The sequence below is a fragment of the Seriola lalandi genome, unplaced genomic scaffold (genome assembly GCF_002814215.2).
Source record: "Seriola lalandi dorsalis isolate HSWRI2012SDOR001 ecotype SW California unplaced genomic scaffold, Sedor1 jcf7180002054816, whole genome shotgun sequence".
Taxonomy (NCBI): domain Eukaryota; kingdom Metazoa; phylum Chordata; class Actinopteri; order Carangiformes; family Carangidae; genus Seriola; species Seriola lalandi.
The window spans coordinates 316,152-329,177 of record NW_019525369.1 but is presented as its reverse complement, the minus strand read 5'-3'; the positions used below and the strand labels follow the sequence as shown (position 1 = coordinate 329,177).

At 40.3% G+C, this 13,026-nt stretch overlaps 1 protein-coding gene and 1 pseudogene across 1 annotated transcript in view; one reads left to right on the top strand and one right to left on the bottom strand.

The window, feature by feature from the left end:
- Positions 1 to 13,026, top strand: part of LOC111669744 (receptor-type tyrosine-protein phosphatase N2-like) — a 234,607-nt gene that overhangs the window by 38,062 nt on the left and 183,519 nt on the right. Inside the window, exons 4-6 of the mRNA XM_023426189.2 lie at positions 5,806 to 5,920; positions 6,833 to 6,977; positions 11,139 to 11,538. Coding sequence (XP_023281957.1) covers positions 5,806 to 5,920; positions 6,833 to 6,977; positions 11,139 to 11,538 — 660 coding nt within the window. The remainder of the gene's footprint in view (positions 1 to 5,805; positions 5,921 to 6,832; positions 6,978 to 11,138; positions 11,539 to 13,026) is intronic.
- LOC147817950 (tripartite motif-containing protein 16-like) overlaps positions 11,672 to 13,026 on the bottom strand; it is a 2,204-nt pseudogene continuing 849 nt past the window's right edge.

Sequence of the window (13,026 nt, the reverse complement as noted above, 5' to 3'; positions counted from 1 at the left end):
CCGTTTATTCAGTCATATAAAATATTAACTATTCCTGTGAAATTTTGTCATAATTACTGTGTGAAATATTGAGTAACGGCTAAAAAGTGTTTATTGAGGTGACCATGGCCTTGACCTTTGACCTTTGATCTTAGACTATAGCTACCAAATTCTAGTCGGTTCATCCTTGAGTCCAAGTGAATGTTTGTGCCAAAGTTCTGTCAAGGCGTTACTGAGATATAGTGTCCACGAGAATGGGAGGGACGTACAGATGGACGTATGGATGGTTGGACGGGCGAAGGGACACCCCAAAAAACAATATAAAAAACAAAAAACTAAATTAAAGCCACCTTTTTACCACTATTTACAAGCTTTTTCTAGATGGGACATCTGTCCTTTGACAACAGGTGGATGTATGTGGCAGGATATTTTAAACTGCTGTCTCTCCAAGATGAAGTCGGATGCGATCAATTCAACCCTTTCCCAGCCGTGTTCGTTCGGTCTCTTCTACAGGATCAGACTTAAATTGTCTGACTAATGATGGAAAGTAAAAAAGGAGAACCAGAGATATCTTGACTGCATCTCAACTCGATCCACTCTGCCTATTTTTTTTTCACATATGAGGATGTACGCCCCAACACTTGTAAACAGACTTCGATGGGTGAAATCAGTTGAGTTTCCCTTTAAGGTTTGTGAATTAGTAGTCTTTGCCTTACAGCTATTCCCAGAATCAAGACAGAACCTTCAACCCTTAGTTTATTGTGTTTTGGAAATCCAATCTGTGTGTGTGTGTGTGTGTGTGTGTGTGTGTGTGTGTGTGTGTGTGTGTGTGTGTGTGTGGCAGTTTATGGATAAATACACTCACAATTAAGAATTAGGTACAACAAAAAATGTAACCACCATATCACAATATTGTGTTTAACAGTGCTACTGTGTGCTGGAAGATGGGAAGACATTTGGTATCTTTGACCAATCAGGTTGAGGTACAGTAGTCTGAGCTCTCTTTTAAGCAAACTTAAAAAGCACTATAAGACAAGAAGAAGACAAACAAGCCATAATCAGTCACCCCCACTGTGCAACACTAGAGGTTGGCTTCAGCTACTCTTACAAAACGTATTCATACCGCTTCTTTTTTCACATTTTGATATGTTGCAGCCATACGCCAAAATCCAAAGGAGGCTTCTCCCATATCAGGATATCTGGAGCTCAGCCAGAGTGAACATCAGGTTCTCGGTCGCCTCTCGTACCAAGACCCGTCTCTCCTGATTGCTCAGTTTGGCCGGGTGGACAGTTCGAGTCCTGGTTGTTCCAAACTTCCTTCATTTCAGAATGATGGAGACCACTGTGCTCTTTGGAATGTGTCCTTCCTCAGATCTGAGCCTCGACACAGTCCTCTCTCTAAGCTCTGCAGGCAGATCCTCCTTCCTCATGACTTGGTTGTTTCTGATATACATTTTCAGCTGAGACCTGTGTGAGAGCTGTGAGGTGTTCGCCAATCAGCTGAATTTACCACAGGTGAACTCCAATCAAGGTCAAAACGTCTCAAAAATTGCCAATGTGATATTTCAGTTTTTCCATTTTAATAAATTAGCAAAGATTTCTAAAATTCAGTTTTCACTTTGTCATAATGGTATATCAAGAGTGGATTGATGGGGGAAAAGGTTTTTTTTTCTTTATTGTGGCATCAGGCTGCAACAAACAACAACAACAAAATGTGGGAAATGCATCTGAATAATTTTGGGCTTTACTGTGTAAGTTATTTTTGGAGGTTTTTGTTTTAGAGGACTCAGGACAAACTCTCTGTTTTCTGTTTTTTTTTTGTTTTTTTTGTTAGAGTGATGCTGCACTGAGCGTGGCTGCGCTTCAGGTTTTTGGAAATTAGATTTGCATAAGTGGTCCAGATAAATCAAGCGCTAAACCGGTAGAAGCTGTGCCTGCTATGTTTTTGCCCACGGTTGTAATTAGTGTGACTCTTATTGAATAATGCCGTTGGTGGTTGTTGAGCACACAAACATAATTTAGTGGAAAAGCGGGAAAAAGTCGCAGAGCAGAAAACTACCACATGTGAAATTACTTTTTCTATTCTTTGACCTCTGACCTCCTCATTGTTGCCTGTCTATATTTTTCTGGTCATGGAGGAACTGAAGCTCATTTGCAGACGCTCGCTCTGGATAAAAGTGCCAGCTTCAGCCCTGAAAACATCCTGCATCTTTGTTCCCGTTTGCCACGGCAGAATCTCATTTAGTCAGCTATTCAGACGTGGAAGCATCTCACTCAAAACGCTCTTTGCCTTCCACCTCGACTGGCCGGCCGCCTCCTGCCCACATTTCTGTAGTCGGTTTAGTCCGCAAGAGGCGAAGAGTCACTCTGAATATCCCGGCAGGGGGCTCCAACGTTTATTAACCTGTCGTGTCAGATGCCGTCTGTTCACCCGCCGCTAACGCCCGTTTCCTCAGCCACCATGTCTGCCATTAAAGACTCCGTTTTATGGCTCTTTGATGGCGAAAGCTGGCCTGACACGCTGTGCAGCTGTTAAAGAGAAGCTTGTGCCTGATTCGTGGCAGTTGGGGTCGTAATTCATTTTGCAGGGGTCTGCAGAAGGTGTCCGCGTGCTAAAACGTTCTGTAACGAGCGCAGCTCATTTAATTAGATTCACGGCTGATCAAGGCAGAAGTGCAGGTTCAGTTGTTTGAAAATGTGCTATTAATGGTTGACCATCAACATTATAATGAGATTTAAGCAGTGGTAGTGTCTTGTTGTACCAACAGAGTTGTACACAGGGAATACAGCTGGTTATTCTGAGTTACTTCTGCTGTGCAAAAAGATCCTGTCCTGTCTCCTGAATGATTTGCTCAGTCTTTTATCTGCATTGTTTTTTCTTAGTAAACTTCAGAGTAAACAATTTTTAACATGTAATTTACATATTGTAGCAAGTCTGTCATCTGTCATAACTTGATTTTACCATCTTTGTCATTCTCTGAGTTTTCAATATCAAATACCTTATAACTTCTGTTAGATAAAACTGTTGAAACCTAAATAGGTCGGATATTGGGTTCAGGAGGACTCAGATTCCATGAAATACATTGACATTGTGCTGTTCAGACTGAGGAGACAAGATTTAAGAAAAGACATATTTCTTTCTCTTATTTGATTATTGGGGCATATACTGGGGCATTTACTGTATATCTGTATTAGCTGGTGATAAAAAAAGAGAGATGAGAAATGAGGGAGAGATGAGCAATGAAGTTCCTCAGGCAGATTTGAACCAGGGCCATAAACCCTTAAACCATGGGGCAAACCCAAATGAACCATTTCTGAGGTCTTCTCTTAAATTTTTTGAATTATGAGTGAAGTCTTATTTTTATTACGATTTGTTCTTGGGTAGAGATGGACATTTACAGCTACCATAATCATTGTTTTTTTAAATTGATATCAATATGAAGGAGGTCTCTCGTAGTGATGAATTATAACCTGAACCCCCGTTTATTTCTTTCTGTTCTTCACCTCCAGTCTCTCTCTCCTCTAGGGTCAGGCTTCATCATGACCCCTGACAACCAATCAGCTTTAAAACTGATTTTTTTCTCATCTTCTTTCCGCTGTCACGGTTCAATTTGTTGTGTGTTGCACTGTATAACAAACTCCTATCAATATATTCAATATTCAATTTGCCTCTCTCCTCAGCTTAGACTGAAGCCTGTCTTTTCTCCCTGAAAACTCCAGATAAAGGGTTTACAGCTGACAGTGGAGAGGCTCCCGTTCTTATTTTAAGTGTGCGTCCTCTGTGCTGGACCCACATCTTGTGGCATCACATCTGGAGCTGCAGTCTGTATTACTCGAATCTTTCAGGAACGTCATCGCTCATCTGCCAAATGCCTCGGTTCACGTTGTGCTTTGCGCGGCTGCAGCCATATTTCCGGTAACATTTCGTTCCGCCACCCCATCTGGTGTTGGCTCGTGCTCCTCTGTTCGGTTGCCAAAAAGCTGTGTTTGGATGCATGTTAAGCATAAGAAACAGACGTGAATGCCCAAGCAGCTCATCAAGCTTGTCCTTTGTACACTCACTGAAATGCAGAAGAGATTTTTTTTTTTTGCTTTGCCGCTGATGCTGATACTCGTCACTTGCCAAGTCCAGTAAATGCACAACAAGGTCTGGTTGACTTTGGTGTAGAGACAGTTTGACAACCAGGTAATAAAAACATTACCCAGAAGAAAAGAGACACAAATGACCAAACTGCTAATCAGTGTGTCCTTTTGTGCACTTGTTTCAACAGCCAGTACAAATAAGATTTTGCTTAGTCATTGATACATAATCTGCCATTTAAAAAATTATACCAAATAAGGACAAATAGTGAACAAATGGAAGTCACAGTATAGAACTGAAGAAAAATATTGCCATTAGAGAGACAGTTTAAAATAATTTAAAGAGACATAAAAGACAATTTCAGAGCAAATTTAAAAGAAAATAGAAGTTAATAATATATGCATATGTTGATAATTAGATAATACATTTTTATGTACCCAAAATGTGTTGATTTTTGTAATTGACAGAAGAAAAGAGGGAGAGAGATATGGGAACCTTTTTTCTGTACCACATCCACGTAGTTCATACTTGAACATACATTCCTTTGATTTGAATGATGTTTATACATTAGGCAACAATCTTTGCATGGTAATTTAAGTCATCAGGTCCCACTTCCATTAGAAAATGGATCATTGCACTGTTTCAGGTGTCACACTCGGCATCAGCTGCTGCATTCGTGGTTGACCATCAGTGGCAAAGCTCTGGTTTCCCTTGGCCACACCCAGGGTTTTTGTCTCAGTATGTTGGGCTGTTGAGGTCAACAACCGGACATACAACATACTAAGGAAACATTTTAAACAACTTGTGTGGGGGGGTCGAGTGGCGCAGTTGGTTGAGCAGGCACCCCATATGTAGAGGCTACAGTCCTCGCTGCCATTGGCCCCGGTTCGAATGCATGTCATTCCCCCTCTCTCTGCCTCCCCATTTCCTGTCTCTCTCTACTGTGCTATCAATAAAGGCATAAAAAGCCCCCCAAAAAATACTTTAAACAACTTGTGTAGACATTGGTTGTTTCATCTGCAACTCCCTGTGAAAATTGTTGCAGTCAATATGTTGCTTTTAGCCAACGGTGTCTCCAGATGTTTTCACACCCTACCACTTGGGGTCATCAAAGTTGAACATTTATAAATCCTACCCAACTGGCTTTACAAAAAATTGAACTTTTTAACCAAATATCAGCAATTTTAACCTCAATGTCTACAAATCACCTGCAAATCATGAAATACTGCAACTTCTCTCTGGGAATGTTTCCTGCTTTCTTCTATCATCGTTATTCATGTACTGTTGTTTTTATGACAGTAATACAACAGTGTTCAGACATGCAGGGTAAACTGTGGCTTACACCCTTCACTTCCTTACACCCTTTGTCAGGTTGTTTGTTTGTGAACTGTGTATCAAGTAAACGCCAGTAAAAAGGACTGGAGAAATGGTTTCTGCTTAGTCACTGAAACCGCCGCGTCTCCAAGGACACCGCTCTGTTGCCTCGTCTCCACTGCTAATGAGTGACCTAATGAGTTTAGGAGAACAACTGCATGCTCAGCAATTTCTCGCCCCTTTTTCTAGACCATACTTACTGCCAGACTTTTTTCATGCATGAAACTCACTTTTTTGAGCAACCCAATGCAGTGTTACTTACAGTTCAATTAGGGATTTGTTCTTTTCTGTCTCAGAGACACAGAAAAAAGAAGCCAGAGACTTTTAGGTTCTGATGTGGTTCTTAAGGTTCCCTCTGTTTCTGTCTGTAGGTTTAACCTGGGAAGATGACACCACCCAGCAGGTCCTGTCCAAGGAGTTATCCAAGCTGAGGAGGATTCCTTACAGGCCTCAGCAGAATGGACCTGTCTACAACGCCGACAGCAGGTCAGATGTTCACCTAATGCACCCACCAGTAGGTCTGTACTGTTGTGATCCATGGAGAGGCACCTATGTCCCACCATGGTCCAAATCCTGTCTTAAGGGATTTTACTTTTACTGGTTTCAGTTGATTGTACTGTGCATTACTTTCAATGAAGTCCTCATGCTGTTCCAACCAGGAATGTCATTTTTTAGTTTTTTTTTTTAGTTTAGTTTTGTCTCTAATATGCCATTTTTTGTGTTTTTTTTGTTCAGATCACCCAGTTATTTTTGGTTTATAGGCAGCTTCTCTTTTTCAGTTATTATTCTCAGAGTGAGAGCTGATGTAGCTCAGAAAGCCCTCATAGCTCAGCTGGTAATGAAACAGCAGCCACGTTTTTGTGCATGACTGGATGCAGCGTTTTAACCCAGAGGATTATGTTCAACACCATATTATTGTAATATTCATTTACAATTTTTTTTTATTACTCACTTCTTTATGCACTTTGTCAGTTATTTATTCAGTGTCGTTCGTTTGATTCATTTCCTTGATTTTGTTTCTTCACGTTGCTCATACCAAAGACTGATATGAAAAAAAGAGTTAGTGGAACAACGGATGAGTCACTGAAATGATGGGTATTTAGCTGTTGCTGCGGGGTGAACAAATGTTTAATATTAGCAAAGATGAATTAGACAATTGAATGAATCAATATTACATGATTAATTAATTAGATTGTTTGATTTGACCTGAATGTAAAATGACAAAATGAGGAGGAATAACAGTTAATTTTGCATAATGTCTGGTGAAAGAGGAATTTTGTGGCTGTTCTTTGTAATACTGAAATACTGTTTGAGACAGAACATGATTGGTTCAACTAAGGTGAGCATTTTGCCCTCTTTCCCATTCTCTCCTGTTCCCTTTCTGTGCCTCTCTTATAGGCCCGTAGCTGAAGCGATGGACCCAGTAGACCAGAGAGTGAAGCCAGTGGAGGTGGAGCTCAGCAGAAACCTGCAGACTTACCTTCAGCGTCTCGGCCTCCTCCCCAAGATGTCGTCCGCTGCCGGCCTGAGCACCCCTAGCAAGGTGAGGGATTCTTAGGAGCTTGGTTCATATCCTCTGGGTCTCTGTGCTACACTGCCAGTTGCATTTATTGTTGTGTTTTTGCAGGATTTTCTGAGCTTAGATTCTGATATTCAGCAATATCAAAACAGTTTCATATATCCACAATTTTATTTATTTATATTTATTTTTTTTATTTTTACAATATGTTTAATGCCACTATCTTTTAATCCTGGTGACCTAAAGTGACCTTATACTACCACTGCCCTTCACGTTAAGGAAGTTTTAATCACATTTTTGCACCATTTGCTCATGTTAGTCAATTGGATCTGATCAGTCCAACCAGTTTTCTACTTTCAGTTATTAATCAGCTCCTTTTCTGGATTGGATTAGTTTTCACACAGGTTTTTGGAAATGTTTATATTTTACACAAAGAAAATTTCAGGCATTGGAGTATTAAAGTAGCTATTTGTGAGTTTTGTTATCGCTACATAGCCAACATTAGCATTAACAGCTGTTTACTTACCAGTGTAGAAACTTTTGAATGTTGTGAGTTCAAAATTCATGCCTTTACTCAAGAGCAGAGGAAACAACGCTCATGTTTTGCTTCTATTTCCATCACCTTTTTTCTCATATTGTAGTTAGCATGCTAACCAGCTAGCCCCAGTCCGGGCGGAACATCCCTTTTCCAGTACCGAGTCACTGTAGCGTCCATTCTGCTCTATAGAAGTAGCTCTCCTCACGTATGATAAGCTCTTGTCTTGTAAACGCAATGATGCCTGAAGCTCTTGCTAAGACAGGGATGTAAACAGCTGTTAATGCTATTGTTGGCTATGCAGCCTGATTTTAATTACTCATAAAAGTCAGTTGAATACACAATGACTGATCAGATCCACAAATGAACGTCTAAAACTGAGTTTACACTCTGCCTCTCTAATAAAAATAAAATCCACACTTAAAGTGAAGTTGCCTTTACACTCAGTTTATAAGAAACAACAACTAAAACCAGTACAACAGTGCTGCAATAAATGATCTATCATGGAGTATAATGTTCAATTTTTGTTGAACGGTTCCACAGAGGTGTTGATTCAACCTTATTGTCTTTTTGGATGATGAAGATGGTGCTGCTGTTAAACTGTATTACAGTATAAACTGTATTAAAGAGGACAAATAATAGAAACACCTGCCAGTTTAACACAATACTGTTCAACAGCAGCAAAAGCTACATCCTCCAATATGACAATAAAGTTGAATCAACTCTGTTAGCTTCAGCTGGGCCTAGCTAATAAACTGCCAGCTGAGTTGTATGTTGAAACCTTGGCAACAATGTTTCATAACACAGCTGAACTTCATTTCCTGCTCAACCAGTCGGAGGACGTTACATCCGTTCCTTCCTTTCTTTGTCTCACTTTTTTCCTGTAGTGGCATGTTCGTGGTGCTCAATACAGTGTGAGTTAGAGTTAGAGTCTGTAATATGAATGCATACACTATGAAATTATCAATTTTAATGAATGGTTAATGACTTACATTCTCATCTGATTATTTAATCTATGAATACTATATCTGTATTTCAAGATATCCGACGGTCCAGACAGTAATATGATTGAATGTTGGTGAACTGCAGCGAAGTTCAACTCCTCTTGCTCCTTGTTTCACATTTGAAAAGGGGGAAGAGCAGGTGGGGCATTTGTTTTTACCCCAGCATCTGCATGTAGCCCCACCCTCCATTCACAGCCACCTGCCTCTAACAGAAAAAGAAAGTGCCCACACATACACATGCAGTCGACACACACACACACACACACACACACACACACACACATTCAAACAAGTAGCCAGTTATATAAAGACGCACACAAAGACACACACACACACACCTTCACCGTAGGAAGTCCAGTGTCATCCTTCGTTGTCACTCTGCTCCCGCTTCTCCATCTTAACTGATGACTTCTCCCAGCGTGACCGTTACGAGTGAAATAATACCAGCAGAGAGTTCAGGAGTTCACCGCTCTAATTAATAACTCTCCATGTGGCTGGTTCCTCCGCCGTGTCCGCAGACATGCCTTTCTCCTGCTGGGGGATCGACGTGGAGCCCGCAGGCGTCGCTCGGGGCTCGTGGCCTCTTCCACCCAGGTTCACGTGCTTGATGGAAAGTGAGAAAGGAACAGGAGGACGAGTGGAATAAACTGCATCAACTGTGTGACGTAGATGAGTAGAGATACCGGCTGTGACAAATATCAGAAGGGGCCCGCGCATATACAAGTCATAAAGAAGTATGACAACTGTGAGGAACTTACCCGTTTATGTCGGTATTGTTATGATAATTTGACCGTTATTCAGGCTTGTACCATTTCTGTGCTCCTAGGTGGGCGTTAATGGAGCTGGCAGTGACAATTTGCTTTTGTTGCAGCTGATGGATATGTTAATATGGTTGCATAAATGGATTAATAACTTGTTTTTCAAAAACCGGGCTTTATTTTCATGTCAATAATTAATTTGTTCAAATGTTGGATGAAAGTCTATGATATTAAAGCAAAAGAAGGAGCTCCTGCATTGAAATGCTCTCACTGAGTGGAGTCGTACCAGAAAATTCAACCATATTCATTTCATTTCATTTATTTCCCACAAATCCAAATAAGTAAAAGCATAAAAACATGATAATAGCAATGGATGAAAATGGGACGTTCCAATAAGCTTCAGAAGCTTGTGAATAGGGGACCAGTCACTGCATGTACTAATACAATCTCAACTGCAAAACACCTAAATCCTCATACCTAATACCTAAAACCCCAAGAAGAAAAACTAAATGGTCCAAAAACATCTATCCCATCAGTCCAAACATGAATTCAATAAGCAAGACACACAATCAGAAAAATGGTAAATAGAGCCAAGAACACAGTAGAGTAACCAGCCTTTCAGGGTACTATACAAGTTTTTGAATACATTTTAGTAGCAACTACTGGTTTAAAATTCTTTTTAAAAACAGACAGAGATAGTGTTATCAAGCTCATCTCACAATGTTCACCTCTGCAGACCACACTAAAGCTCCAACATTTAAGTTTACATTTCTTACCCTTAATGAGACGCCTTTTTCTCATAAAGGGAAAGTAAATTGGAGTTGTGATTCATTTTTTTATTTTTGTCACTTAATTTACAGACAGTATATTCATATATCTGTTTATATTCTCTTTTACATCCATTTTTTGAGTATCTCTTGTGTTTGAAATTCGTTAAAATGTATGTAAAGCACTTTAACACTGCCACAGTAAATGAACTGAGCTATGTAAAGTAAACTTGCCATGTGGTATTTTGCAAAGAATAACAGAAGATAAATGTCCTTATTTGGAGAAGTAAATGCTTTAAAAAATATTTAGGAATATTATAATATTTTTACTACATGTATTTAACTACTCGTATTTATTTTGCCAGGCTCAAACATTTTGACCAGTGGTAAAGTGGTTGCAACACATTCATGACAGTTGGAAGTGACTGTTTGATTGGCAGTCCTGTAGCAAAGAAGCAAAAACACAACAGATGCAGAGCAGAAACATGCACAGATTTACTGAAGCTGCTCAGGCAGGATGAGGGTGCATGCTACCACACATGCATTCGGTTGCATACATTCACTCCTGGGCTGTGCAGCCACAGCTTTGCTCAATATTCCAGGCCATTGTTTTTGATTTTAATAGTAGTAGAGCAGATGGGACATTTCTCTTGTTTTTTTTTTTCATATATATTTTTATGCCTGACAGTGGACATTACAGAGATGACACAGAATGAGGGGTCGGACTTGTTGTTCACACTTGGCACCTTACACTCGTTGGTCACCAGGAACCTACATCAACACAGAATTAATATTTATTATAATGAAAACTAATCTTGTCTACAGAAATGGTTAAATAATGATTTTGAATGTTCTAATTATATATCACTCACTTGGCGGACACTTTTTTCTCCTGTGCACATACAGTTGGAACAATTTGGGATCCGATATGTCGCTCAAGGACACTACAACATGTGGACACCTGCTCATTTTGCAACATTCAATTCCTCTCGGCTCTACAGACAAGTTTTGATTTTAACAATATTGCAACATGTACAACATGTATGTTTTTTTTTTATGTCCACACGGACCAATGTAGCTGTTTTTTATATGAATACATGTGCTCATCTTCATTCTTTCAGAGTGACCGTTTCCAGTCGGGCATCCCTGCAGACTTCTATCGCTCCAAGGCCCAGACGTCGGCTCAGAAGTCACCTCCCTCCAGCTTCTCTCCTCTTTCATCTCTCCAACCTCAGCAGAAGCAGAGACCTCTAGCCAACCAGCTCCTAGCCGCGCAGTCTGAGGGCGACATTCTCCTGGGTGCCCTGAGGCAGTATCTCTCCAGGCATCTGTCCCTGCACAGTGGGGGGATGAGCCCTGAGGAGCCTGAGGAGCACGAGGCCGCCTCGCCTCGCCTGACGCCCTTCTACAGCAACGGAATTGAAAATTCTGGGCTCAAAAAGGAGGCCTCGAAATCCAGACTTTTGAAGATGGGAAGAACTCAAGGGGCTTCAGTCAAAGACCCGCTCTCATCTGTGGATGGTACGTGCTTTAAGAAAATCATGAGCATGTTCATACAGTTCTTGACTTTGTTGTGTTGGACTGAGTCATTCGAATATCATATAAACTCTTTTCCCAAAAAATATAATTGAGGAGAAATAACAGTAAATATGGGTAAAATGATGATGCTGTTTATTTAATTGAGAACCAACATGACAGCTTCTTTCTGCTGTTAAAAAACTGATTTAAAATCAACATCACAATAAATGATGTCAGTTTATTTCTCCTGAATCTCACATTTGGAAAAGAAACACATCAAACAAGTTATATGTGACAACTCTAAATCCAGAAGAAATCCAACAGAGATCACACTCTTTTAAATCATCATCACAGCAGCAAAGAGTTTCATCTCTATTCATTACAGTTAAATTAATTCTACATATAATAATCTATCTATCATTAATACGAATACATAAACACACATATTCAACAAACATTCAGAGCACAGAGAAGTTTATATTTTCATGTGGAGAAATGTCAGTTTAGGTAAAGAAAGATCATCCTGAGCAGTGATATCCTCCATGGCTCCAGCTCCACCTAAAGAAACTCAAACATCAACACAACAATAAATGAGAAGAGGTCAAAGTACCACCCATAATGTTTGATTGACAGGTGATCTCTGTGCAGTGCAGAAACACAACAGCAATGAGCTTTTAGCAACAATGATGTAGACAAAATAAACTGATGAACTGAAATACAGATTTAAACCAACTACACCTTAAATGACCTTTGTCTATTTGAGTTTACACAACTCAGCAGAATATCCATTACAATCAATCCATATATTAAGAGGAAACCAAACTCCAGCATAGAGAGGCTGAGTGAATGTGGTCTGGACTCTGTGGAGGAGAGTCATGGTTTCAGAGACGCTGTAGAAGGACAGAACACCTGCTCTGTGATCCAGGTACACTCCTACTCTGGAGGACTGAGGACCTGAGACTGGAGTGTTGATTTTGTCGTAGACGAATGTATAACTGTTTTGGTTACAATTTAACGCCCAAGATTTGTCATTGCATCCAAATCCAGATTCATTCCTGCTCCCTGATCTGCTGATATTCTTGTATGCAACTGCTACACGAACTCCTACTCTTCCTCTCCACTTCACCTCCCAGTAACAACGTCCAGTCAGACTCTCTCTACTCAGGACCTGCTCACATGTAGTGAATCTGTCTGGGTGACTAGAATAAGACTGATGTTGTCTCACTAATGTTGCTTTTCTGTTTCCCTCAGATAATAACAGAAGTGTGTGTGCTGTGTTTGGATCTAGTGTGATTTCCTGTGAATATTTTAAGAAGTCAGCTCTGGTCCTGGGCTCTGGTTGTGACAGTAAAACATCCACTTCAGTCACTGTCAGTGAGATGTTTTTCCATGTGTCTCTCAGAATGTCCTGTAGTTTATCTCTGAGCTGTGACACAGCTGCTGTCACATCCTCAAAGTAGCTCAGAGGACGGATATTGATGCTGGATGAGT